Raw genomic sequence first — 24682 nt, 5'->3', positions numbered from 1 at the left:
TTTTTATTTCCGTCAAAAGCATATGCCTTAGTCTACTGTAATGCTCATATCAGGAAAACAATGACAGATTTTGCATTTCTGACTTCACAAAAACTAATCAGTTATTCCCATGATACAGTACTACAGGGATATAGTATCAAACTTGTGCTAAAATGCATATTTTTTAAGCTCTAATTTTTTTATCAAATTGACTCGCCACCCCATTTTTGAGCAAAATCGGGAACAATTAGTACCTGTAATATTGCGCAATCATGTGACCTATATTCAATGTGTGTGCACCAATCAGATGTCAGACTTGCACTACAACATGATGTGAGCCTTGCAGAGCCTTTATAAGTGTGCCAATAGAGTTCAAATATGTTGTGATGATGTTGTCACTTATGGATCTCATATTTTATTTCCGTCAAAAGCATATGCCTCTACTGTAATGCTCATATCAGGAAAACAATGACAGATTGTGCATTTCTGACTTCAGAAATGAATTCTGCACAAAATTTCAGTCTAGAAAACATATTTAAAACAATATTTTTTGAAACTTTATATTTTGTCATTTTTGGCAGTCAAACCTGCTTCAAATCTGAAACCGTGTCTTAAATAGGTATGCCCACATTGCTTATTATAGGGGGCCTCATTCAACTCCTACTTGTGACCACAGAAATGGCTTAACTGTGTAATCCCCATAGGAAAAAACAAAAATTTGAAATTTAGACGCCAGAAACCTTACGTAGAAAGTCAAAAAGTGTCAACTGGTATACCTTGAATGATGCAGAAGTTATCATACAGTGATAGTAATTTTTTTTCAAATAAAATCACTTTTCTATAAAAAGGATCGCCGTACTGAAAAATGTTGCATGTACCGTATTCGTCCGAGTATAGTCCCACGTTCGAGTATACAGTAGTCCCACCCCCATTTTTCTCAAAAAATTCCAGAAATTGTAAAAAAAAAAAAAAAAATATATATTTTTTAAAAGGTTTTTTTGGTTTTGGAGTGTCCTGGACCTAGACCTGAATGCTAGGATCATTCATGGTTGACCTAAAAAAAAAATAGATATTTTGTATTTTTAATATGAAAATTGATACTTTGTTTTCATGTCATACTCTATTAATGATATCAAAATGCATTCCAATTCAATGCATTTTGATATCATTAATAGAGTATGACATGAATACAAATTATCAATTTTCATATTTAAAATACAAAATATCTTGAATTTTTTTAATTTTTTTTAAGGTCAACCATGAATGATCCAAGCATTCAGGTCTTTTTTTTTTTTTTTTTTTTTGAAATTGAGTATACATGTAATCCCACCCCCAATTGTGAAAAACGTTCACCTAAAAAACGGGTGGGACTATACTCGGACCAATACGGTACTTGCTTGTTTGTACAGTAATTCATTGTAAGATACCGTCTATGATGGTCTCAGAACTTGGAAAAATACATTTGCCCATAACTTCGCTAATTTTTGTCCTACAGACATGGTTGACCCCTCATTTTTAAAGTTAAATAATCACCTTTCTAAACAAAACAATTTCAGTGTGAAATATACTTGAAAATTTGATGAACATACCTAGCTTAAATATTACAAATATGCCAAAAAATCAAAGGCCAAGTAAAGGGTCTGAAATTTCTCAAAATTTGGTGAGGCTGAGGGTGGTCCTTATTGTTGTTAATTGGAAGGAGGGCAGGCTGACAGGGCTTTGATAAATGAGCGATGGGTAAAGATTACAAAATTGATGTAAGGTTATAAACCCGGGGGGTTCACTCCCATTGTGACCTGTACACCATCCGTGATAATCAACTTTTGAAAAGAAAGCACCCTAAACAAGGATTTAACCCTTGGTTAAAACGATACCCTAAAGCGCCTGATTTAACACCCTAAATAGGGATTTCATTCCTTGCATCAAATGTCATAACCTAAATTTCATTTCGCGTATTAGCAATTGCAATTTTGCTACCCTTTTTCCAATTTTTCATGTTTTTGACACCCTAAACACGATACGCTGGCGATCGTGCCTACCACGAAAAACTACCCTTTTACGCGTTTTCATTATCGCGGATGGTGTACAGGCCACAATGGGAGTGACCCCGGGTTATAAACAACCTTTTGAAAACAAGTAAAAACGGAGCCTCTTTGCTAGGGAGTTTTTGTCTTGAAAAACAATTTAGAAATGATTGGAAAAGCAAGAAACATGAAAAGATGAGTGGAAAGTGGAAAAGAATTTGTGACAGGGAATTTTCTCAGAAAAACATCATGTTTTTCGAGAAAATTATTTGTCTCAAATCTCAAGTGAATAAATGCAAATTGCGACTCACACATTCAGTAAAAACTATCAAACATGCTTGAAAATGCTTAATAGGCTAGCATAAATTATGATCAAAAGTTATGCAAAAGTTTTGGAGCTCACGTCATCACTGGTTTTGCATCCAACTCTTTATGTCAAAAATAGATAAAGACATGAATTTTGGTACAAAATAAATAAAAGCTTGTTTGACGAAATAAAAGATATGTTTGTAGATATCTATAAAAACATACCCTTGATGTGAAAGTTCAAAGTGATAAATTAGTAATAACCATTTATAGCTTAGGTGGTCTAAAAGAGAAGATCGCCAAATGGAGGCTGACATGAGGACAGCCTCATCTAGATGTATCACCCTCAAAGCCTCAAACCCTACAGTGGGCTATTTCTGTTGAAATCCATACACCCCCCTATAGAAGACACACCCTTAATACCTCACAGGGGGTGTAGATTTCAAATGGGGTCACCCATTCAAGGTAACCCCATTTGAAATGCACAATCCCTGTGTGGAAGATTTAGGTCAGGTCATCCATATAAAGGGATGTATGGATTTCAACTGGAATGGACAGGTCTACATGATGTACATGTAGGCCTACATAATATTGCATACACTACAAAAGTTGTGCTGTCTTTTCACAAACGTGTACATTGTATATTTGTAAACACACATTTAAAGTATGCTGTAAAGTGAGTCAGTAAACCAAAACAAAGTAATATTTTTTCCTGAACTAACTATCAACCAATCAGTACTTGACCAACGACACCCAAGTTCTTCCTCATCCCAACCAACAAAGAAACGAAGAGATTCAGAGATGGAAGAATACGAAAAGCTACTAAAGGAGCGCAGGGAAGTACAGGAGGCCATCAGGAAAGTTAAGTCATCCCTGGTAGAAAATAAATCGGGTCCTGACAGTACCGAGTCAGGAAGGAGAGGTCAGAGGTCACGTTCAAAATCAGGATCACAGACAATTGTGAAAGAGAAAGTGCAAGGAGCTGCCCATGCCAGCAAGGAGGTAGGTGCAATGAGTTATTTCAGTTGAAATCCATAGGCCTACAACCCCTTTGGGAGACATGACATTAATGTTCTATACAGGGTGCACAACATACTGTTCCCCCCTAAATACTTTTTTAATTAAATCGAAAAATATTTGACGAAATGCAAACTTGTAAAAATTATACATAGTAGCCTTATTTGTTTTACACCTGTGGAACAAATTATAGCGTCACTCACTGTTTTCAGTCACAATGGTTCATTATGTAAAAAAAGAGACCGTAGTAAAACAATACAGCAGGCGAGGGCTGGCCTATTCATGTGTTTGTTAAAGAAAACCAGACTGCTATGGGCTCGGACCTGTGCAACTTTTAAAACGGCCTCTTTTCTTACATAATTAACCATTGTGAGTGACTGAATGCAATGATGTGTGACACTATATATACAGGGGTAAAACAAATAGTGCTATTCATATCTTTTTACATTTTTACATTTTGTAAAATAATATTTTTTCGACTTCTTGGCAGAGATATCATCATTTAATTTGAGTCGACTTTGGAAAAATGTAATATCGCCACCTTTTTTGGGTGGCGGATTCAAGACGCAAGACCATATTGGCTCCAAAGGCGGTTTTTGACGTTTGGGGAAAACCTCAAAAAATAGGGTTTTTTTTTGGTGCTATTTTGTACAAAGTCCCCTGACGTGCTGCAAATCATTGTGGTTGACTTCATAACATTTTGTAAAAAATCACCAAATCATTACTCTTTTGTATCCAAAGATGACAGAATCGTAGCTTGTACATTGACTTAGGTGCATTTGTAATCATAATATTAAATAGACATCAATATCTACATACATTCTTTATAGACTACTGAAGAAGTAACAGAGTTAACAATCGATAACGACAACAGCGATGCGACATGGACGAGTTACAGCTGCGTATGTTAGCATTGCAATCGGCTACTAGAGCAGTGGCGGCACGAGAGGAAAAGGAAAACCAGGAAGAACTGCTAATGGGAACAGAGATAGATATGGACACAGGTATGGGAGGGAAATAGGGTCACAGGTATGGGAGGGAGATAGGGACACAGGTATGGGAGGGAGATAGGGACACAGGTATGGGAGGGAGAAAGGGACACAGGTATGGGAGGGATACAGGTATGGGAGGGGGATAGGGACACAGGTGTGAGAGGGGGATCGGGACACAGGCATGGGAGGGGGATCGGGACACAGGTATGAGAGGGAGAAAGGAACACAGGTATGAGAGGAGGATAGGGACACAGGTATGGGAGGGGGGATACATATGTAGGAATACCGGTATGGGAGGGGATAGGGGCACACGAATAGGGTACTGTACTCAAAATTAGGACAGTGATAAAACACTCACACTTTTAAAAAAACCAGGTTTATTTTTCACAGAGTCTTTCTCACCAAGCTCACTCTTTTTTTCATATGAACTCTATTTTTGTGTTTATTTTCTCAGCGTCACAAAGTAGCCGTGCGCGGCAGGAGGAACGCAAGCAGAAACTGGCCAAGTGGAAGATGCAGCACAGTTTGACCGTTGAGATGAGTAAAGCCACTGATGAGAATATCCGCTATAAGCTGTTTATGGAACACACAACAAGAGGGTCAGGAAAAAGAAAACCAAGCCCTAAAACTGTACAACAGGTAATTGTTTTCTAAAGGTCACAATATAGTCTGATACCTTGCATGTGGTTTGTCATTTGATCAAATGCAGCAACAAATTAGTGGTAGAACTGGCGAAAAATTTGATAGCGATTGAGGCATTGATTCTACCAGGAACGGATTCTACTAAACTTGGTTTGCGAGAGTCGAACTTGATTTTGGAGCTGGTCCAGAAAATAGAAGACCATGCCCTAAAACTACTACAGGTATTAACCCTAACACTCCCAGGCACTACAAAATACTACATGATATATGCACTGCGCGTGCATGCATCCCACATGGTGTGATGATGCTATCACCCTAATTGATATATAAGCACGCTTTTTTTTGCCCAGGCTATTGCGAAGACCCATGGCTACCGGTCACTATCCTAGTGCTTGGCATGTGAGGGGTCTCGGGTTCAAATCCCGACCAAAGCAAACAACTTCTTTCTTTGTTTTCTGTCTTTAGGCCTTCTTTCTTTCCCATCCAGTGCCCAAAAGCCCTTGGGGCATTAGGGTTAGAGGAAAGGTTATACATTGTAACAATTAGAATGTAGACTTCTTATCCAAGTTTTGCGTTAAACATAGTATCAACTTTGTAGCAGCCCTCAAATTAACCCACGGCACCCATGGCATTTTGCCGTGGGTGCCCATCCCCACTGCCGCAATGCCCTCAAAATATGTCCTTTACCCAAGGCAGTCACTTGCCGTGCCCTCTAATGAAGTTGCCGTCGGTGCCCCAGCCCTGCCCCTTCATTATAAAATCTTCTATCTATGTTTGTGTGTGTTTTCTTCACTATTGAGAAATGCCTTAGTGCCCGTCTCAAATTTTCAACAGTTGCCATGATGCCCTCTTGAAATATTACAAACTGCCGTTTTGCTTGCCTTTTCAGTGAAAATCCAAGGCAATTATGAATTTGCCCTAAAAAAATTGCCGTGCCCCTTCAGATCCTTAATTCGAGCGCTGCTTTGTAGCAAAATTGGCAAGAATCAGAGAATTAATTGTGGCACTGATTCTGATAAAGTTGATTTGCATGAATCAGAGAATTGATTGTGGCACTGATTTTGTTGATTTGCATGAGTCCAACTTGGTTGACTAGAGGTACTGGAAATAGAAGACTGAGCCCTAAATCTGTTAAACTTGATGCACTAGCCAGTCCAGAAAATTGAGGACAGCCCTAAAGGTGTAGTGAAGATAAAGAAAAGTTTCTCAGGGCAGCAAATTTTGTGAGAATCAGAGAATCAATTGTGGGTTGGGGAGAGGGCCATCTGGCTACACCACTGGCTCCTTTAACTGTTTATGATCTATGTTTGTTTATATGTTGTTCAAACAGAATGGCCAGCAAGTTGTGTCAACTACACAAGCCACAGAAGCTGTGCTCAAAGCTGACAGTGACTCGGATAGCGACATTCAAGAGATCCCTGTTACTCCTCCTGTTGTCACGGAAACCATCATCGTTGAGACGGAAGATGACAATTATGAGGCGGTGGAGATGGAGCTGGACACAGAGGAATCTTGTGAGTATATTGGCTATTCTAGTTGAAATCCATACTCCCATTTGAAATTCAAACTCCATGTGTGGAAGATTAAGGTTGTGTTTTCTATAGGGGGTTATATATGGATTTGTTTGTTTTTGAGGCGGCATACAGCTTATTTCATATGCTGCATCTATGGTGTATTTGTCCCAGATACATTACTAACAAAATTATTTTTTTTAATGTTGATTTCAGGTTTTACACCGCCTGTACCTGGCATGTCAGATGTTGTCCCTGAGGGAACTTTACCACTGATGAAGGACACTGGAGAAGAACAGGTAATAGGAGAGAAGATGACTCACCCTTCCCAGAATCCTTTGCAACATGATACATCACCTCATGACACTCCCGTTACATTTGTACAGGTTCACTTTGGTTTCATTTTGAGAATAGACGGGCTAAATGTGGGTCGATAGTCAAGAAATAAACATATTTTGTAAGATCTGTTCTTTTTTTTTAAACCGTTTTTTTATTTTTTTTAATTTTGACCAACTTTGAGAAATTTGTACAAAAAATGGACAAAAAATGCAAAATTTTCAAAACAATCATAAAAAAGCCTGATTTTTAGCCCAAATTTCAAATATTTTTGGTGAAGTTGGTCAAAATTCAAAAAATGAAAAACAGTCCCTAAATATTTTTATCTAGTTTTTAAAATTAAGAAAAAAATTGTTTTGGCCAAAAATTTTTTTGTTACGTTCTACGAAAAAATTTGGGCCAAAAACCCGCTTTTTTTTTTCTCCAAAAATGAGCATTTTGGCCCAAATTGGACCTCACAGATGAATTCATCAAGTCATTTCCATTCTAAAAATGTATACTTTTATATTCTTCAGACTAATAATTTAGCAGTTATGAGGCCCGAAAGTTTTAATAATTCCAGGGTTCAGACCAACCTTAACAGGATTTTGGGTTATCAGACCAGTATATGCTTAGGACTCAGACAACATTTGGTGTTGTCAGGAATTTTGTGTGTTAACAGATTTTGTGTTGACAAGTTTTCACTGTATAATTGTAGAGTATACACTTAAGCTGGTTTCATACTACCCTGCCGCTTGCCCCTGAGCGGCGCATTGCAGACAAACAGACACAATCAAGGCTTGTTATTGATGGAAAGTATGCTGGCGGCATAATCCAACAAGCCAAGTGATGGTCAGAATTCATTCCGCCATTACTGGGGCCATCCGCACCAAACTGGTGTTGTAACTGCTCAATTGGGTGGAAAGGCGCTGCTTCAAATCCAATCTTACATTGTATTGCAACTTTCAGCATCCTTTTGTCACACGGGTGATGGAACACAATTTAAAACTTCCGCAAAGCCTGCATCATTTCACATTTCAGGTTGGATGGCCCACTTCAATGGCTGCTATTGAGGTGTACAATTTGTCTACTTTGAAGTACGAAGTAAAGTACGCAGTAAATTACGCAGTTTCTGTCAGAAGGAATTAACACACTGCTAGGCGCACACAAATGCATGAGCGTCGTAATACGTGACGCACGATATGCTTACGCAAAATGTGCGTACCTTACTTTGTACTTGGAAGTGGACAAACTGTAGGAATGCGTGGACTCAGATTTGTCTATAGCAGTGGTTTATTTTGTTACGGCGCTATTGAATGAGATACTGTACAAGTGGACATTTTCTCATTGATTATTTTTTCACACTTTGCCAATTTTTAACTGGCTCTTGTGTTTTTAAATAAACACATCACAAGAAATAAGTCCCCTTGCCTCTCGACATTTTGTCATAACATTGTAAGGTAAAATTTAGTACCAATAACACGAACTTAGAAATAGTTATATGCCTGTTTACTAAGTGTTGTGTAAAAATGAAAAATGTCCATGTCTTCATGCCTGATTTGATTGGATTTTGTGACTTTTGAAAAGGGCAGTTTTGTCTTCCATCATTCAGCCACCAAGTCATGTACATCTTTCATTTTCATTTTCACACAATACTAAGGAAACAGTCATATAATTATTTTAAGTTGGTAAAAATATGTACCTTGCGATGTTATGATGAAATGTTGAGAGGGGGAATTATTTCTTGTGCTGTGTTTATGATCAAATTGATCTTTGATGATTCTTTCAACTTTTGTGCACAGATGCTACCATACGCCATCACCTCGAGTGCTTTGCAACCACCACCACCAGGGGTGTCACCAGTGAAATTCAATGAACCACCAAGTCAACATCACCAAGAGGATGCTAAAGATGAGGAGGAGGAGGAGGAAGATGAAGAAGAGATGAACGCCTTGAGGCAGCTATTGTTGCAATCGATGGAGGCAAAAAAAGCTGCCAAGAAACGGCAGGAGAAAGGACAGGTGGAATCGAAGGTGGCTAAAAGTCAGGTACTACTAATAGGGTTGTTACTATACTAAGGCCAAGAAAAAAAAAATTGTTTGCTTGCCCTCATGAATTTTAACAGTTGGGTCGGTCGGTCGGGATTTCTTTTTTTTTTAATTACTAGCAAACTCTACTGTTTGTATTAATTAAGGCTCAACATGTGAAAAATGAGACAATTTTGGTGTCAAAAAGAATCAAGTAACATTACAAAACAACTAAAATGTTGAACACAAGCTCTAAACTACATTTTTTTACATCTTCAGAATGCAAAAATTTGAAAAAAAAAACCTTTTTCAGGAATTTCCAAAAATAGGGTCTTAGTTGATACGACTATTTTACTACTAACAGGGTTGTTAAGACTATTTTATGGGAATATTTACATTTTTTTCGGTAAATTTGTCCAGAAGTCATGCATTACTACTCACTCGCATCTAGTTCCGGTTTTTGGCTCTGAGCGAAGCTAAAAGAGGCTATGTGATCGGAACAATTAGAGAGCCAATTCGGGCATTGGTTTTTATGCTAAGGATGTTTGTCTGTTTGATATTTGGTCTTGAAATTTGTTTCTAAATTTTGCTTATTTATTTTTAATCGATTGCACTCAGGTGGATTTCAAATACTGTCGATAAAATATGATTTTTGGTAAAAAAGCCACGATGAACGAGTTGTTTTGTGGTACCCGTGTGTGCTCGAGATTATTTTGGTCTGTATAATTTGAGTTGCGTGAATGTGACAGAAACCAACGGAGGGTAATTTCGTAAGATTCAGTTCAGATTCAGAAGTTATTTACTATTTCATAACTTTTCTTAACTATTTCTTTACAATTTAATTAAAGAAATAGTTGAGGAATGTCCAAAAATGTTCAAGAACATGTCTAAATCTTGAATAAATCTGAACTAATGGATCGGGTAAATGAATTTCCTAGTGGACTATTTTTCCTTGCGCAAGTGCACATATTTTTATGACCTCTCCATTTTGTGCAAAAACACGGACCGAAAGTCATCAAGTCATGCAAAATGTTCAGTATTTCATCACACTCATTGTAGTTTTGTTAGAATATAGTTAAATACAGTCTATTTAATCATATTGTGGACATTATTTTGAGGAAAAATTATATTTTCAATGAGATTTTACTTTACCCCACTTCGCAAAATTGAATAACTTCCGTATTTTTCCATAGCAAAAACAGCCTAAATTAATGATGTTCCACTTTGCACAACAATTTTATACTTCAGAATATCAAAGATTGATATGTTTTCTCTTGAAAAACAACATGGTTTTTAGGCCAGGACTTCTTAAGAAATTCAAGACCAAGGTTTATTTGATCGATGTTACGTCGATGGTCCCGATCTCGCCATGATTTTGGTGCAGCTTGTTTGTTTTATGTTTACAAGCAGGAGGAGGTCATGACCTTTTGGCGTATTGATCGATTCTGATCTGTTCTGATTGGATGGTCTCAAAGGTCGTCACAGTTATGAATGAATAATTCAAGGTCATAAGGGGGGCAGTATTAAATAGAAAAGTTCAAAATAACTATGATGACTTTAATGTTAGATGATGAACATAATAATAATAATTATTAAATTCAAATGTGACTGAAATTAGTGGTTTCAAAAATCATTGCAAGTTGCAAAGTTTCATGTTTTACTCTAGGCTGTGCAATAATCATGAGCTAAATTTTGAGAGTAATCAAAAGGAATGGCAAGCGATCAATGACAGCAGGGATGTGGGAAAATCACTTTTTTTTAGTATTCCTTGGCCTAATCAGAAAAAAGTTACAAAGATCAATTATTTGACCCGATGGGTGCTAGTTCGGAAACTAACAACTGTCGAGGCCTATGGGCATGAAACTTGGTGGGTACAGTGAACATTTGGAGTAAAATTTTTGGAAGGTCATTTCGGGGTCACCAGGGGTCATCTGAGGTCAAATTAGTAAAAACTGTCATATGGTCATGAAACTTAGTGGGTACAGTCAACATTTATAGCCAAATTTTGGGAAGGTCATTTCGGGGTCACCAGAGGTCATCTCGGGTCAAATTAGTAAAAACTATTGGATGGGCGTGAAACTTGGTGGATACAGTCAACATTGGAGTCAAATTTTTGGAAGGTCATTTTGGGGTCACCAGGGGTCATCTGAGGTCAAATTAGTAAAAACTGTCATATGGGCATGAAACTTGCAGGTAGGTACAGTCAACATTTAGGCTATAGCCAAATTTTGGGAAAGTCCAGAGGTCAAATTGATAAAAACTGTTGGATGGGCATTAAACTTGATGGGTACGGTACAGTCAACATTTGGAAGGTCATTTCGGGATCACCAGGGGTCGTCATATGAGGTCAAATTAGTAAAAACTGTTGTATGGGCATGAAATTTGATGGGTACAGTCAATATTTAGAGCCCAATTTTGGAGGGTCATTTCAAGATCACCTGAGGTCATAGGGGTCATTTGAGTTCAAATTAGTAAAACCTCTTATATGAACATGAAACTTGGAAAGTACAGTCAACATTCAGAGCCAATTGTTTGAAGGTCATTACTGGGTCTTCTGAGGTCATCCAGGGGTCATATGAGGTCAAATTAGTAAAAACCGTTATATGGGCATGAAACTTGGTAGGTACAGTCAATATTTTAGTCCCAATTTGTAGTGACATCACTCTGCGTGTTTAACATACCGAATTTTACAAATTACTCTTATCAAACAATGTGTTCTTCATAAGCATTAGTACCCCCCCCCGCCATGTGGTCCCCCTCCCACATACCCGAAGGGGGTGGGTCAAGAATGTGATGAATCATTGTTTTTATATTGCGCATTATACATATCAATTTCAGTCATGTAGGCCATGTTATTAGGCCAAAATAAAACTTAGAAGAATGTCTCTCGTGTACAAAAGTATGGGAAACTGAATATTTAAAACCACTTTTTTAGGATGAAGGAAGCATTTTTTTTTTTAAAGTCTAAAACAGGTTTTTATGTCAAAAATGGTCTCTTTTGGGGTGCTAAATCTGCTAAAATGTTTGTCGTCCTGAAATTTTAACCAAAAGCACACTGACCGTCAAGGCCCATGATGGGGTGCCGGTTGGTGGGGGTGGGGTGGGGGAGGCAGTGGATGCCAAACACAGAAAATGATTTTAACAATTAAAATTATTGCCTTATTGATCTGCTTCACATATATCAACATCAGCCATATTGGTTATGTAATAAAGCCAAAAAACAATTCTTAAGAGTGTCTCTTGTGCATAAAAGTATAGGAAACTCGAAACTTTATAGCATGTTTTTTGGAAGAAGGAAGCACTTTTTATTAAAAGTGTAGAACAAGCCAGGAGCTTTGAAATGTTCTTTTTACCCTCTGAAATGGCCTTTCCTGCATGTGGTGCAGGAACTCTCTGACCCCACCGGGGACCCTTAAGCTGGCCTCGGACCCTCCGGCCGTGCTGGACAAGAGCTCCGCTCGCTATGCTTAGAAAAAGCAAGTTCAGGATTCTTTTGGGTTACATCCATGTGGCTAAATTCCCAAAATTGATTGATGTATCATTGTATGCTCTGCAAATGAGATAGCTTAGATGTACCATTGAATGTAATATGTCACACAATGATTTCACCTGTTGCACATTCGACTTTCACTGTCACCAAAAAGCACAGAGCCACAGTACCATTGGTGCTCTTGTTTTAAATTTCTATTCCTTTCATTTTATACTTGGGCACAATTTGTCAACCATTGCCCATCAATTAGATTTTTCTATTCTAAACTGAGCTCAAAAAGAAACTTATAATTTTTCACAAGGTCATATCTTGAAATCCTGTCCATCAAATTGAACCAAAATTACACACAGATTTACTTCAATACTCTACTCTTAACACATGTCAGTAACCAAGCAGTTATCCAACTGACACAACAGCAAAATGCACTGACATGTGACAGCTTCCTGGACCACATTTACAGCCCAGCCCTGTTTCATGAAAAAAGTGTATGAAAAGCAGAAAGCAGCACCTTTTTATCATCTGTGCAAAGATCTTGTGTGGATTCTCACAGATTTTTTGTCCCTGGGTGCCAAATGTTGGGCTGTGAAAGTGAAGGAAGTCCAGGAAGCTGTCCCATGACAGTGCATTTTGCTGTTGTGTCAGTTGGACAACATCTTGGTTACTGACATGTGTTTTGAGTAGAGTATTAAGGTTTAATCCTGTGTGCAATTTTGGTTCATTTTGATTGACAGTATTTTAAGATATGACCTTGTGATTCACAAGTTGTACAAAATTATAAGTTTCTTTTTGAGCTCAGTTTACTTGAAACCACACTTTCCATGAAGAGGATTTCCAAACAAATTCAACACTTTTATTCGCTGTCAAAGTTATGTAATAATCGGATTAACTACCATAGCAATAGATGAATACAATTTTTGAATAGACCGCCCTGTACTACAAACAGATTGCACTAATCACCTGTGTATGTCAGCAAACATAGATTGAATACAATACCGCTCTTTTCGAAGATACTTATCTTACAGGTGCGAGTGATCAGCCTTTCTTTGACATCTATGGTTCAATGCATCGGTACCGCATGAACGTTGTAGTGCAGGGTGGTATAGTCAAAATAGGGTGATCTATTCAAAATTGTATTCATCTATTGCTATGGTAATTAATCCTGTTACATCATTACTTAGACGGCGAATAGCCATTCCAATGTTCATCAAAAAACTGCTGAACACTTCTTGAATTGCAATTATGCTCAATATTAATTAAATTGCGAATAATAAATTCAGGTAAGACTTCGGCAGCATAGCCGCTCTTGTTATCAAAACTGCCTGTCCAAAATCTGACCCTGAAACCATAAACCAGACATCTACGCTTTTGTTTGGGTTCAATCGGTACAAATAGCTATTGCTATAGCCTTGATTTATTACACTGGTCTTGTTTTGAGTTCGCAGAACTTATTCAAGCGTTATCTTTATAATTTAACACCTGTCAAACTCAAAGACATTAATTTTGCCTGTCCAAGGAGCAAACTGTCTGTCCATAATGACTGGTGGACAGGTGGCTAGCTAATACCCTGCTAGCAAGCCTAAAGTTAATTGTGATTGCATCATTCTGTTACTTTTCAGGAATCATCTCTGCAGTCAGATGGCATGACAAGACCTGTCTCGAATAAAAGACAGGAATCGCCAGAGGTTTCATCAGGTACCGCATCACCGGTTATCACAAGCGCCCTCAAACAGCTGAGACAGGCAGCATCGATAGCTAAATCAAAACCACCTCCAAAACCCAAGGTAAGAATGAGATGTTGCACTGTACAAAATTTCATTTTTTTGTGTCGCTTGAACGAATGTGCATGTAGACAGTCACCAGTCCAAATTCTGCCGGGTGTATGTTTTTAGGGGTGCGTCTGTGTTTGCCTGCAAACGAGGACACGCCAAGATTTTTCAATCTAAACTGCGGAGACTCCGTACACCAGACGACTTACCGTTTCCGATGTTGATTAAGATACTTCTTTGCAAGATGTATCTTAATCAACATCGGAAAGGTAAGATTGCTCTTTTGGACTAGACTCTGTACACTGGACGATTTACCATTTCCGATGTTGATTCAGATACTTCTTGCATCAATCCTGAGATGTGGAAAAAAACAATTGTGATTTTGTCCAATATAAATGAATAAATAACAAAAACACCCCTGATCCCCTGAGTGGACTCACCCATTTGGTGACGTCACACCCCATAATCATCCCTTATCCAACTTGGTCTACGACCAACACAGACGTGTATCTTTTGCTGCCGCAAATCACTGAGTAACGCTACAACCAAGACAAGATTATATAGGTGTTGTTTTCACCTGAGGTAAAACCAAACTGATATTGTACGGCTAGGCATAGTTTTGATGACATTTTCTGGACGAAAAAGTGACAAAAACGATCCAAAAACTTAGCTACAATTTGTGTCTCTGTTCGTATACGGGACACATGTGCAGTCAAAATGGCAAGAAGTATCTTCATCAACATCGGAAAGGTAAGATCGCTCCGGCATGCTAAATGCATTTGAGCGATACTTGCTCTAAACCGCGGACCATATGTATAAAAACTTCAGTCGGCAGTTGATGGCTAAAATTCCGTTTCGTATCATACACAAAAAACTTTCGCCATTTTAGTCCACAATTAGGTGATGAAAGACGTCATTACACACATCCACGGTTAGATAGCAATACATCATGTCCGCGGTTGGCGGCAAATACACAAGGGGGGGGTTGTGTGTGTGTTAAGTTTTGGTTAAAATTTCAGTTAAGGTTTCTAAAATGCATGTTGAACATTCTCCAGCAATACAATAATCTTAACTTGCCTCAAATTAACTACAAGGTAAAACATACTTTTTTGTCGATCTCTTAAGATTTGTTTATTATTTTTATAAACCCATATGTACAGTTGCTTCCCAAAAACATACTGCTGTTAAGGGGTACTACACCCCTGGCCAATTTTGTGCCTATTTTTGCATTTTTCTCAGAAATTATAGCGCATTGGTGACAAGTAAGATATGTATATTATTGGGGCAAGGACTACAACTACTGCACTGGAAATTTTATTTCAGCACAGATAACAGTTGTGGTGTTACACTCAAAAATGAGGGAAACCTATATTTGATCAATAAATCAGTAACTACTTGCCTTGAGTTGCTGAATTTTCAGTGCAGTAGCTGTAGTCCTTGCCCCTATAATATACATATCTTACTTGTCACCAATGCGCTATAATTTTTGAGAAAAATGCAAAAATATGCAAAAAATTGGCCAGGGGTGTAGTACCCCCTTAACAAATCCAGTTGAGATGTCAAGAGTTGTTCCCTCAGCCCCTTATCTTTGTTGGGCACTCAAGGCACTCACATTGTCCAGTATTTATGTTTTCCATATAATGTTATATTTTGTTTTTAAGTTCCCCAGTGTGGGAACTCTTCACAAACCCAGCAGTCTATCTGGCAACAATTTGACTTTCTTTGGCCTTGCATGGTCTTATATAGCGGGGTATCCCCTGAATGCTTACATGGAATTGTATTTGGAATCAAAATATCCCCCTTTGACAAAATTACCCTGAAAATATATCAAATTTGTTCTAGCTAAAGCAATTACACATCAAATAATCCTAAGTTTAACCCACAAAAATTACTGTTAAGAAATCTAAAAATGGTAGGGATTTATCATACAGCTATCAGTGTCAATGATGCTTGCATGTAAAATATGCAAAAATGTCAAACAAGAAATTTACTCTTAATGATGCCACAAAAACACTGATTTCATCCCTAATATTTATATTCAATATGTGACACGATCTGGTCCAAAGGCGGCAAATTTGAAACTGAGATAAAGGTAAAAATATGGAGGAAAAAACAATAAAATACATAAGGAAATAGACCTCAAAAACCTTCATAACTTTAGAACCAAGCATGCTAGGCATTTGGTGTTTTCAGTATATGATTTATTATAAGTATAATGTGATAATCATAGTAACTCAATTTTCAAAAATGCCTCCTTTGGCCCCCATGGACCAGACCACGTCACATATATTAATATTTTACCATTTTAACTGTTCTAAACAGATGGTTTCTTTGTTTCACGGTTTGAAACTTAGATATTGAAGCTTACAATTAAACATGTTTGCTGGGTTTTTAATTTGCGGTTACCTGACTAAGTAATGAAAAGTGAAAATTAAACCCCTGAAAATTCTCTGAACATTGTACAGTATGTGATACCATATTTTGGTACCTGGCCCAAATATTTACGTTCAGATTGTATTAAAATCTCTGTACACAATTCGAGGAATATGGAAGCATTTCACTCAAGCCTCCTAATTTTCATCTCTGATCTTTTAAGAGATTGCTTCCCTTTCCAAGTATGCCATATCATACCTTTCCAATCATTAGTTCCTGATGCACCTAAATACCATCCATTTAAATTGGCAGCATGACAGCCATTATACCACCAGCCACCTTTATAATCTGATGCACAGTTGCTACTAACTGTTGAGTGGAGGTCATTGTCTCTGTCATGTGTGCTAAACTGCATGCCATTGTGAATCCAACTTCTTTGGCTGTGCTGAAGTGAGTCACCTGCGTTTCCGCTATATGAACCAACCGACAACGTGTAATTTGATTCAGCATTGCTTATCATAAATGAATCATACACAGCGTAAGCGATATCTGAGTCAAAAGCTTCCAGGTCGATGCGTAAAATCCATGAGGTACCCTCTTGTGACACTAGTCTGCGAACGTTCTGTAGCCCCAACCAGTATTCGCTATTTGGATTGCCGAATCCACTGTTGTACTCATTCCAGCTTCTAAAGAAATCAAGGGATCCATTAAAACGTCTTTGGAAGACAATCCATCCCCCACCATCGGTTTCCATGTCACAGAAGACCTCCATGGATCCCAAGCCATCTGGTGGAGAGATTGTATAAGCACCACTCTCATGGTGTCCTCTTGCTGCAAGATCTTGACAATCTTTTGCAGATGTTATCTCTGTTGTTGTAAGTCCCTTGGCTGGTTGAGAGATGGATGGCTGCAGTGTAGGTGTCTGGGGAGCATCGCTGGAAGGTTGTTTGGTAACAAGATTGTGTCTGTCCATGGACAATGGATCAAATCCAGTCTTGAGAACATTCAATTGGTTTTGTAATAAGTCAACTACATTACCAAGAAGATCAGATATTGTTGAAGTTAGATTTTTAAGTTGTTCATCATGACTTTGCAGAGCTGTACTGACAGTAGTGGTCAAGTTTTCAAGGTATTTTTCATTTTTTTCCATCAATGTCACTGATTCCTCTTTCAAGGCTTTGTTATTCAACTTACAATTGATCAACTCTTGGTTATGCTCAGATGATGTTAGTGTTTGATTCAGCAGGACAACTGTGTGCATCTGTGATGCTTCAATGTTCAACAGAGCAGACATACCATCCGTAAGTTGCTCATTTTGATGCTGCGATGATGCCAGTGTTCGATTCAGCAAGTCAACTATCTTTGTTTGGGAACTTGCAATTCTTGGAAGAGCTGACATTATAGCGTCAGTTAAATTTTCAGGGAACGTTACCTCGGTTTTTTGCTCGTAGTCTGGGTCATAATAACAGTTGGTACCGTAGCAGTCATCCGTAGTCCCACGTTTCTCAATTTTTGCCGAGTGTTTCAGTGGAAGCGAGTACAAACAAGGTGCCAACATCATGATGCATGTTATTGTAACTATATGTATGGATGCCATGTTGTTCATGTAAAAGTGTTAGGCTTTAATACATGAATTTAAACCATAGATTATTCCTTGAAGCACTCAATTGCAAGTGGCTGACCAGTACCATTACCTGAATTGTAGCTTTTGTGTGTGAACTGCTGGTAGGTTTTGCTTGCTTTTATGATGAAATGGTAGTCATACAAGTCACGAGATGTGTGTGTCGCATGATGCGGAAGTTACAATTGCGCATTGACATACAATAGGTTAGCTATACTGTGTTCAGTAGGTAATAAACCAGAGACTCATAACATTGTTGGTTGACACAAAATAGTGTAGATGCAGATGGATGCATCAAATACAGGCCCTGCTGTATCAAAATCATTGGTAGGTCCTATTCATCAGTTTGTTGATTGAAAACTGAAAAAGTTTGCTTCTTCCAACAGTGGATCCTCTTATGACCAGAATTTATAGTTTTTAATTATCAGCCTCTTAGAACTATTTTGATTGATTATAAAGAGGGCTACCGCTATATTATGTATTGAGCCAATCAAGAGATATGGTAAGAATAGTCAGTAGGGTTGAAGAAGAGGGGTTAAGCTTAAAATTTCTCTAAAATACTGATTGGTTATACGGAGATGATTATATTATGTAATTAACCAACCAGGGGTACTGTAAGAAATGCAGTGGTGTCCATGGGGTAACTAAATTATTATTATGCATTTATACATACTCGCTATATAACAGCTTGCGTGATTGGTCAAGAGCCGGGCATAAACAACGTTTGTGCAACCGCGAGGTAGGGCAAATGAAGGAAATTCATGTTTTTAATGATGTTACTTGTTATTTTTTGTTATTATTTTGATGAAATAAGAATCATAACATGTTATGGTATGTATGAATGGGGTTCATTGATATATTTTCATGACTAAATGGTTGTTTATGCCCTCCGGGCGCAAGGGGGCATAAACAACCGTTTAATCGTGAAAATATATCAATGAACCCCTAATTCATTTTTGTGGATTTAAGTGAGGGTAAGTTTGGGACATATTTAGTGTCGAACAGAGTATAGCATTATTCATGGAAGTTGTTTGAACTTTAACTTGAAGAACCAAGACTTGTGAGTTAATCATGCCATTATAACTGGTAATGTACCAAGTGTTTCCTGCCCATAATGGAAGGGCATTTCCCTCATATTGGCATACATGTACAATGTACATGTGCATACATGTACAATGTACATTTATCAGCAGGTTTGGACAGAATGGCAAGTTCCTATACAGGGTGTCACATAAAAAAGCGGGTTCTGATGAATATGGTGAATATTTTAAAATGTGTTTCAGCAATCATACAGTGTTTATATATAAATGAAAGTCACATCTTTTAGCTATAATTTGCATATATAATGATTTTGATAATCTCGGATGTAAAAATGGTTGCAGGATAAATTTTGCAGTTTTCTATTGAATTCAATTCGCACTGCACAGGTTTATTGAACATGAACAATGCTCACTCAGTGGAGAGTTCTTGGAGACTAATGTTCTTCCGTTTGTGCCTCAATTTGTCTAATTTTCTCAACAATCAAATCCTTTGTAAAAAGTGACACATACTTCATAATGTCCAGAGATGTTAACAATAAAAACCGATGCCTTCACAATACAATCTTTATATTCCCATATAGATTCCTGTTCATAAACCAGTGATAATCAGGCCTGGAGATGACAGTGATAATAGCGAAGATGAGCAGACTGCTCATAGACAGACTGAAAGACAGACAAATATGATGGTACTCAGTTGTCTATAGATGTTAGCTGTAATACCCATGCCCTTACAAATACAATCTTTATATTCCCATATAGATTCCTGTTCATAAACCAGTGATAATCAGACCAGGGGATGACAGTGATGATAGTGAAGATGAGAAGACTGCACAGAGACAGACTAGTTCAATTGGACTAAGTGGGCTGGATATGTTCTTGAAAGAGGCTAGGAAGACGGCAGATAAAGTAAGTTACACATTTAACCAAGCAAGAAGTGACCTTGTAAACATCTGGCATAGTTAAATTTAAAGTTTCTACTGTGCAACAACAATGAGCATGTAATGTTTAACAATTCACAGGTACATCAAAAGTGACAAATTGTTTCAAAGATTTCACAGCAAAAATTATGCATACAATGTATGTTCAATGTCAACCCCATGAGAAGTGCGAGCAGTGAGGATGGCAAAAAAACAAAACAAAAATGGCTTTGCACTGCACAGAAGTTTAAAGCATTTTGGGATTCATCAGCATGCAGTGATCACAATACACCTTCTTCAACTTTATTTCTCTCCAACAGGCCAAATCTTCAACCAATTCTAGCAGCAGCAGCCAATCCAAGGGGTCAAAGAAAGACCCCACTACCCCAGAAGCAATGACCAAGCTACCAGACTCCCATCGTGCCGAGTATCAGAGACTTAAACAAGAGATTGTGAGACGAGAGCAGCAGAAGCAATCCTCGTCTCAGCCTGGTAGCGGTACGGCCTCACCAGACCCTGCTGTGCAGGCAAAACCTATACCAAAGAGTATTCAGGTAAGGATCGGCTGTTTTGTGATAATATGTGACACAATCTACTCCATGGGGGCCAAAGGAGGCATTTTTTTTTTGAAGTTTTGTGATGTGTATTTTATTGTTTTTTACTACATATGTTTACCTTTATCTCAATTTCAAATTTGCTACCTTTTGCCCTCATGGACCACATATTCCCCTCAGGTGACAAAAGAACGGGCCCAATCAATCCAGATTTTTTATGCTGGGATTTTTTTCCTGTATGCATGTAAAATCTGTGTATTTTTGGCAAAAATTGATTGATTTTGATTGAAAAAGAAATGTGAGCAGAGCGAGTGGAAAAAAATATGCAAATATTTTTATAGTTCATCCACTTTATCGAAACAGAAGTGACCAAAAACCACTAATTGCTAACTAATTATTAATCGCTCTTTGTGATCAGATTCACAGCGTTGGTGATCTCTGGCACATTTTTGTGATAACTTTGCTTTGTATATGCCAAAGGGTACTGTAATTGGTCAGTGTCTCTAGGGGGTTACTTGGGGATTTGTGGCTGGGAGTGACACAACATGATTCTTGCCTCCATTGACAAGGCAAAATTTATGTCTGTTTAGATAGCTCTGCCAGACTATACAGATTTTGGTGAATTTTTATGCATGTCTTTGAGGGTCATTTGCAAACAATATTGGCCGACCTTACTTGACACGCGAACGAATGGCCCTACTTCAAAGGTCCGCCCACCCGTAGAATAGGGGTTTTTAGTCGCCTTTTTCATAAGAGGACATTAGATACTCAACTGCAGCGCTAATGGTCACAACTATGACTATAGTATGTAATATGTTTTTATTTATTTATTTACCTGACTCCAGTTCATGGGGAGAAATCCTGTCTCCTTCTGTGTGATCTCTGTTTTGCTGTGTTGTTTTTGCAGAGCTTTTAGGTTTAGCCATTTAGAAAGTGACTTTTGTTACTCTAGGCTATCCCTACCAGAGGCTCTACATGTGTGTCTTGTTCTCCTGTTTTTGCACACCGAAGGAGTCTTTATGGATTCCTCATCATGGACTGGAGTCTTGCCTTTTAATAAGTCATGTTTAATTGCTGGTAATTTCTTTTCCATGAAAATGTTAAATGCTTTTGATATTGTGCAATCATTGTATGTGCTTTTACTGTATGTTTAATGTTTTTATCTGGCAAATCTTTTATCTTACTCATGCAATCCTAATTACTCATGCAATCCTAATTTTGGGCTTCTGCTTACAACAGGTGACTGTCAAATCTGGCAGCAGGTCTGCTGCATCCTCTCCTAATAGAAGCGAAAATAAACAACTATCATCGGCTGGTACAAAGCAGCCAGCAAAGACTGCCGAGAAAGAGCGCCCTCTAAGCACCGATCCAGGAGCAAGTAAGGAAGGCCAACAAAATCAAGCAGCATTGGCGAAGGAGCAAGCACGAAAGAAGGAGATTAAAACCAGCACAGAGAAGATGTTGAAACATAGGTAAGAATGGGGTGTAAACATACTGCATTGTGGGACATCTCCAATTCTTTCTTTGATCCCAGCATGATTTTTGTGTTGGGATCAATAACTGTAATACCACTCAGTGCCCATTGGATTCTACAGCAAAATGAAAGGATATTTGCTAATGAAATAAATTGCAATTTCTGAACACTGGCCCACAGTACACTTATATTTTGAGTCTTCACACCTGGGTGATGTTTTTAGATTCTGAATGGAATAATAATTTAGTGCTTGAAATAAATAAGGACATAAGGTAGTCTCAGCAACTTTATAAAACTCTTATTTGAATGAAAAATTGATAAAACAACTTGTGCGCAATTCTTTGTTGCAATGTCACTCTTAGTGAACAAAACTTTTTAGTTGCAGAAATAGCATCTTTAATCAGAAGCAATCGAGAAAGGACATGAACTTCTTCATAGCTTGGATATACAAGCAAGCAAGCAATCGAGAAAGGGCGTAAACTTCCACGTAGCCTTGATATACAAGTAGATAGAGTACAATTTTACAAAATATCCTTTCTGTATATTTTCATTTCTCATACTAGGCAAGCAATCGAGAAAGGGCATAAACTTCTCCGTAGCCTCGATATTCAGGTAAATCGGAAGAGTAAGATTGGTGAGCTGATGCAGGCTCGTGTGAAGAAGCTGAAAGCGGAATTGTTAGCAGCGCAGAAGATGGTCAATGTGCATCAGGAACAAGCGCAGAAATTTGAGGAACAGGTAATGCAATAATTGGGCTATTTCATTTAAAATCCACACTCCACCTGTGGAAGATTTTGGAGTATGAATTTCAAATGGAATTAACGCATAAGCAGTTCCATTTGAAACTCACGACTCCCTCTGTGGTAGATTCAGGTTAAATCTTTCTCAGAGGGTGTGTGAAATTCAAACGGAGTCGCCTAATGTGCTCATTCCATTTAAAATTCACACTGGAATGAGAGGGGTGGGTAGGTGTCTATTTTCACCTATACTCTAGTCTCGGTCCCAGTTGGTTTGTGCTCCTTTGTTACTTAACAATGGAATGTGTGATAATGAGAGGGGTGGGTAGGTGTCTATTTTCACCTATACTCTAGTCTCGGTCCCAGTTGGTTTGTGTTCCTTTGTTACTAAACAATGGAATGTGTGTTAATGAGAGGGGTGGGAAGGTGTCTATTTTCACCTATACTCTAGTCTCGGTCCCAGTTGGTTTGTGCTCCTTTGTTACTAAACAATGGAATGTGTGTTAATGAGAGGGGTGGGAAGGTGTCTATTTTCACCTATACTCTAGTCTCGGTCCCAGTTGGTTTGTGTTCCTTTGTTACTAAACAAACCATCTGGCAACTAGCTCTAAGTACATAGTTTCTGATTGGCTCCATCCAAACCTGGAATTTTTATGGGTTTCATTGACTACAAATGACCCTGTGCTTCTTTTTTTGCACGCCCAATTACCGCCTATGCATGACAACCTCTTATCTGAGGTGCCCTTTATTCCAGTTGAAATCCATACACTCTATGGAATACATGATCTTAATTTACCCCGCAGGGAATGTGAATTTCAAATAGAGCCAGTGGCGTATCTACTATACGCCACTCTGTGATATGCTTTTTATGAAAAGGTGCATCACATAGGGGCGTATCGTCATCACATGATCTAGATACGCCACTATGTGATGCGCTTTTTCGTCAAAAGTGTATCACATGTGATGCGCCTTTTTCTACATTGTGTACCATTCTTTTTACTATAGAATACTATATGCCAATTAAATTATTTAATTACTAGTTAATTACAGGTTAATTACTTAATTTTCAGCTTTGGGACTTGGCGTAAGATGAAGAGAACGATATTTAAAACCTATGTAACAAAAATTGTAAAAATGACCAAAAATCACGATACGTCACTATGTGATGAACAAGGCTGTATTGGGCTATTCCTGTTGAAACCCATATATCCCCTACGGAAGATGTCCTTAATCTTTTTCACATGATGGTGTGAATTTCAAATAGACTCACCCATTCAGGTGATCCAATTGTAATTCACACTCCCTGTGTGGGAGATTAAGGTCATGTCTTCCATATGGATTTCAACAGGAATAGCCTATATTATGTTTAGTTTTAAAATTCTTCTTTTATGTGTGTGTGTTATAGAAACAACAGGTGAGAAATCGCCTGGAAAAACACGTCAAGGAGGAAAAACAACTGCATCTGAAACTAGCCGCAATCAAAGGAGATTTCATAAATGACATCAACCAATCAGTTGGCAGCTCTCAGACCAATGTGAATGGTACAAAGTCTATGATTGGTGCTAAACGACCTCTTGAACCAAGCACAAGTGCCAGCTTGGTAAGTGTTACATCATAAAGGAATCAGTAAAGTTCATTAACAGGAAAAGAGCTACTTAGTTTGAAAAAAATCTTTGAAATTTTCAGCTAATTTTGTTTTGAGGGCATTACGTAGTATTGTGTATGACAGAGGCATTGGATAGCTGTGACATGTTACCAAATACATGGTGCTCTTTTAAAAGAGGGAATTTGAATTTTAGTTTTAATAACAACACGCCTTGTTTGCCTGATCATAAGTACATAATTCACATATATAACCTTCCGTTTCAAAGACATACTGAAATGTGAAAGTGCCTGA

The 24682-nt window shown here is 38.0% G+C and overlaps 2 protein-coding genes across 2 annotated transcripts in view; one reads left to right on the top strand and one right to left on the bottom strand.

Annotated features, from left to right (window-relative positions):
• Nucleotides 1-3193: 3193 nt before the first annotated feature.
• The window catches only part of LOC140138996 (zinc finger C3H1 domain-containing protein-like), a 48835-nt gene continuing 27346 nt past the window's right edge, over nucleotides 3194-24682 (top strand). The window contains 12 exon segments of the mRNA XM_072160777.1: nucleotides 3194-3311; nucleotides 4157-4330; nucleotides 4773-4957; nucleotides 6291-6474; nucleotides 6688-6770; nucleotides 8589-8834; nucleotides 13920-14084; nucleotides 19863-20009; nucleotides 20341-20574; nucleotides 21814-22046; nucleotides 22612-22786; nucleotides 24191-24385. Coding sequence (XP_072016878.1) covers nucleotides 4210-4330; nucleotides 4773-4957; nucleotides 6291-6474; nucleotides 6688-6770; nucleotides 8589-8834; nucleotides 13920-14084; nucleotides 19863-20009; nucleotides 20341-20574; nucleotides 21814-22046; nucleotides 22612-22786; nucleotides 24191-24385 — 1968 coding nt within the window. The 5' untranslated portion in view covers nucleotides 3194-3311; nucleotides 4157-4209.
• On the bottom strand, nucleotides 15229-18169 carry LOC140139938 (uncharacterized). Its single transcript, XM_072161720.1, has one exon. It carries the CDS (start codon nucleotides 18046-18048, stop codon nucleotides 16627-16629), a length of 1422 nt encoding a protein of 473 aa, XP_072017821.1. The 5' UTR covers nucleotides 18049-18169; the 3' UTR covers nucleotides 15229-16626.

This window comes from Amphiura filiformis, chromosome 18, assembly GCF_039555335.1.
Source record: "Amphiura filiformis chromosome 18, Afil_fr2py, whole genome shotgun sequence".
Classification (NCBI taxonomy): Eukaryota; Metazoa; Echinodermata; class Ophiuroidea; order Amphilepidida; family Amphiuridae; genus Amphiura; species Amphiura filiformis.
The sequence above is the reverse complement of the archived record's forward strand: the minus strand, read 5'-3'. Positions and strand labels throughout refer to the sequence as shown.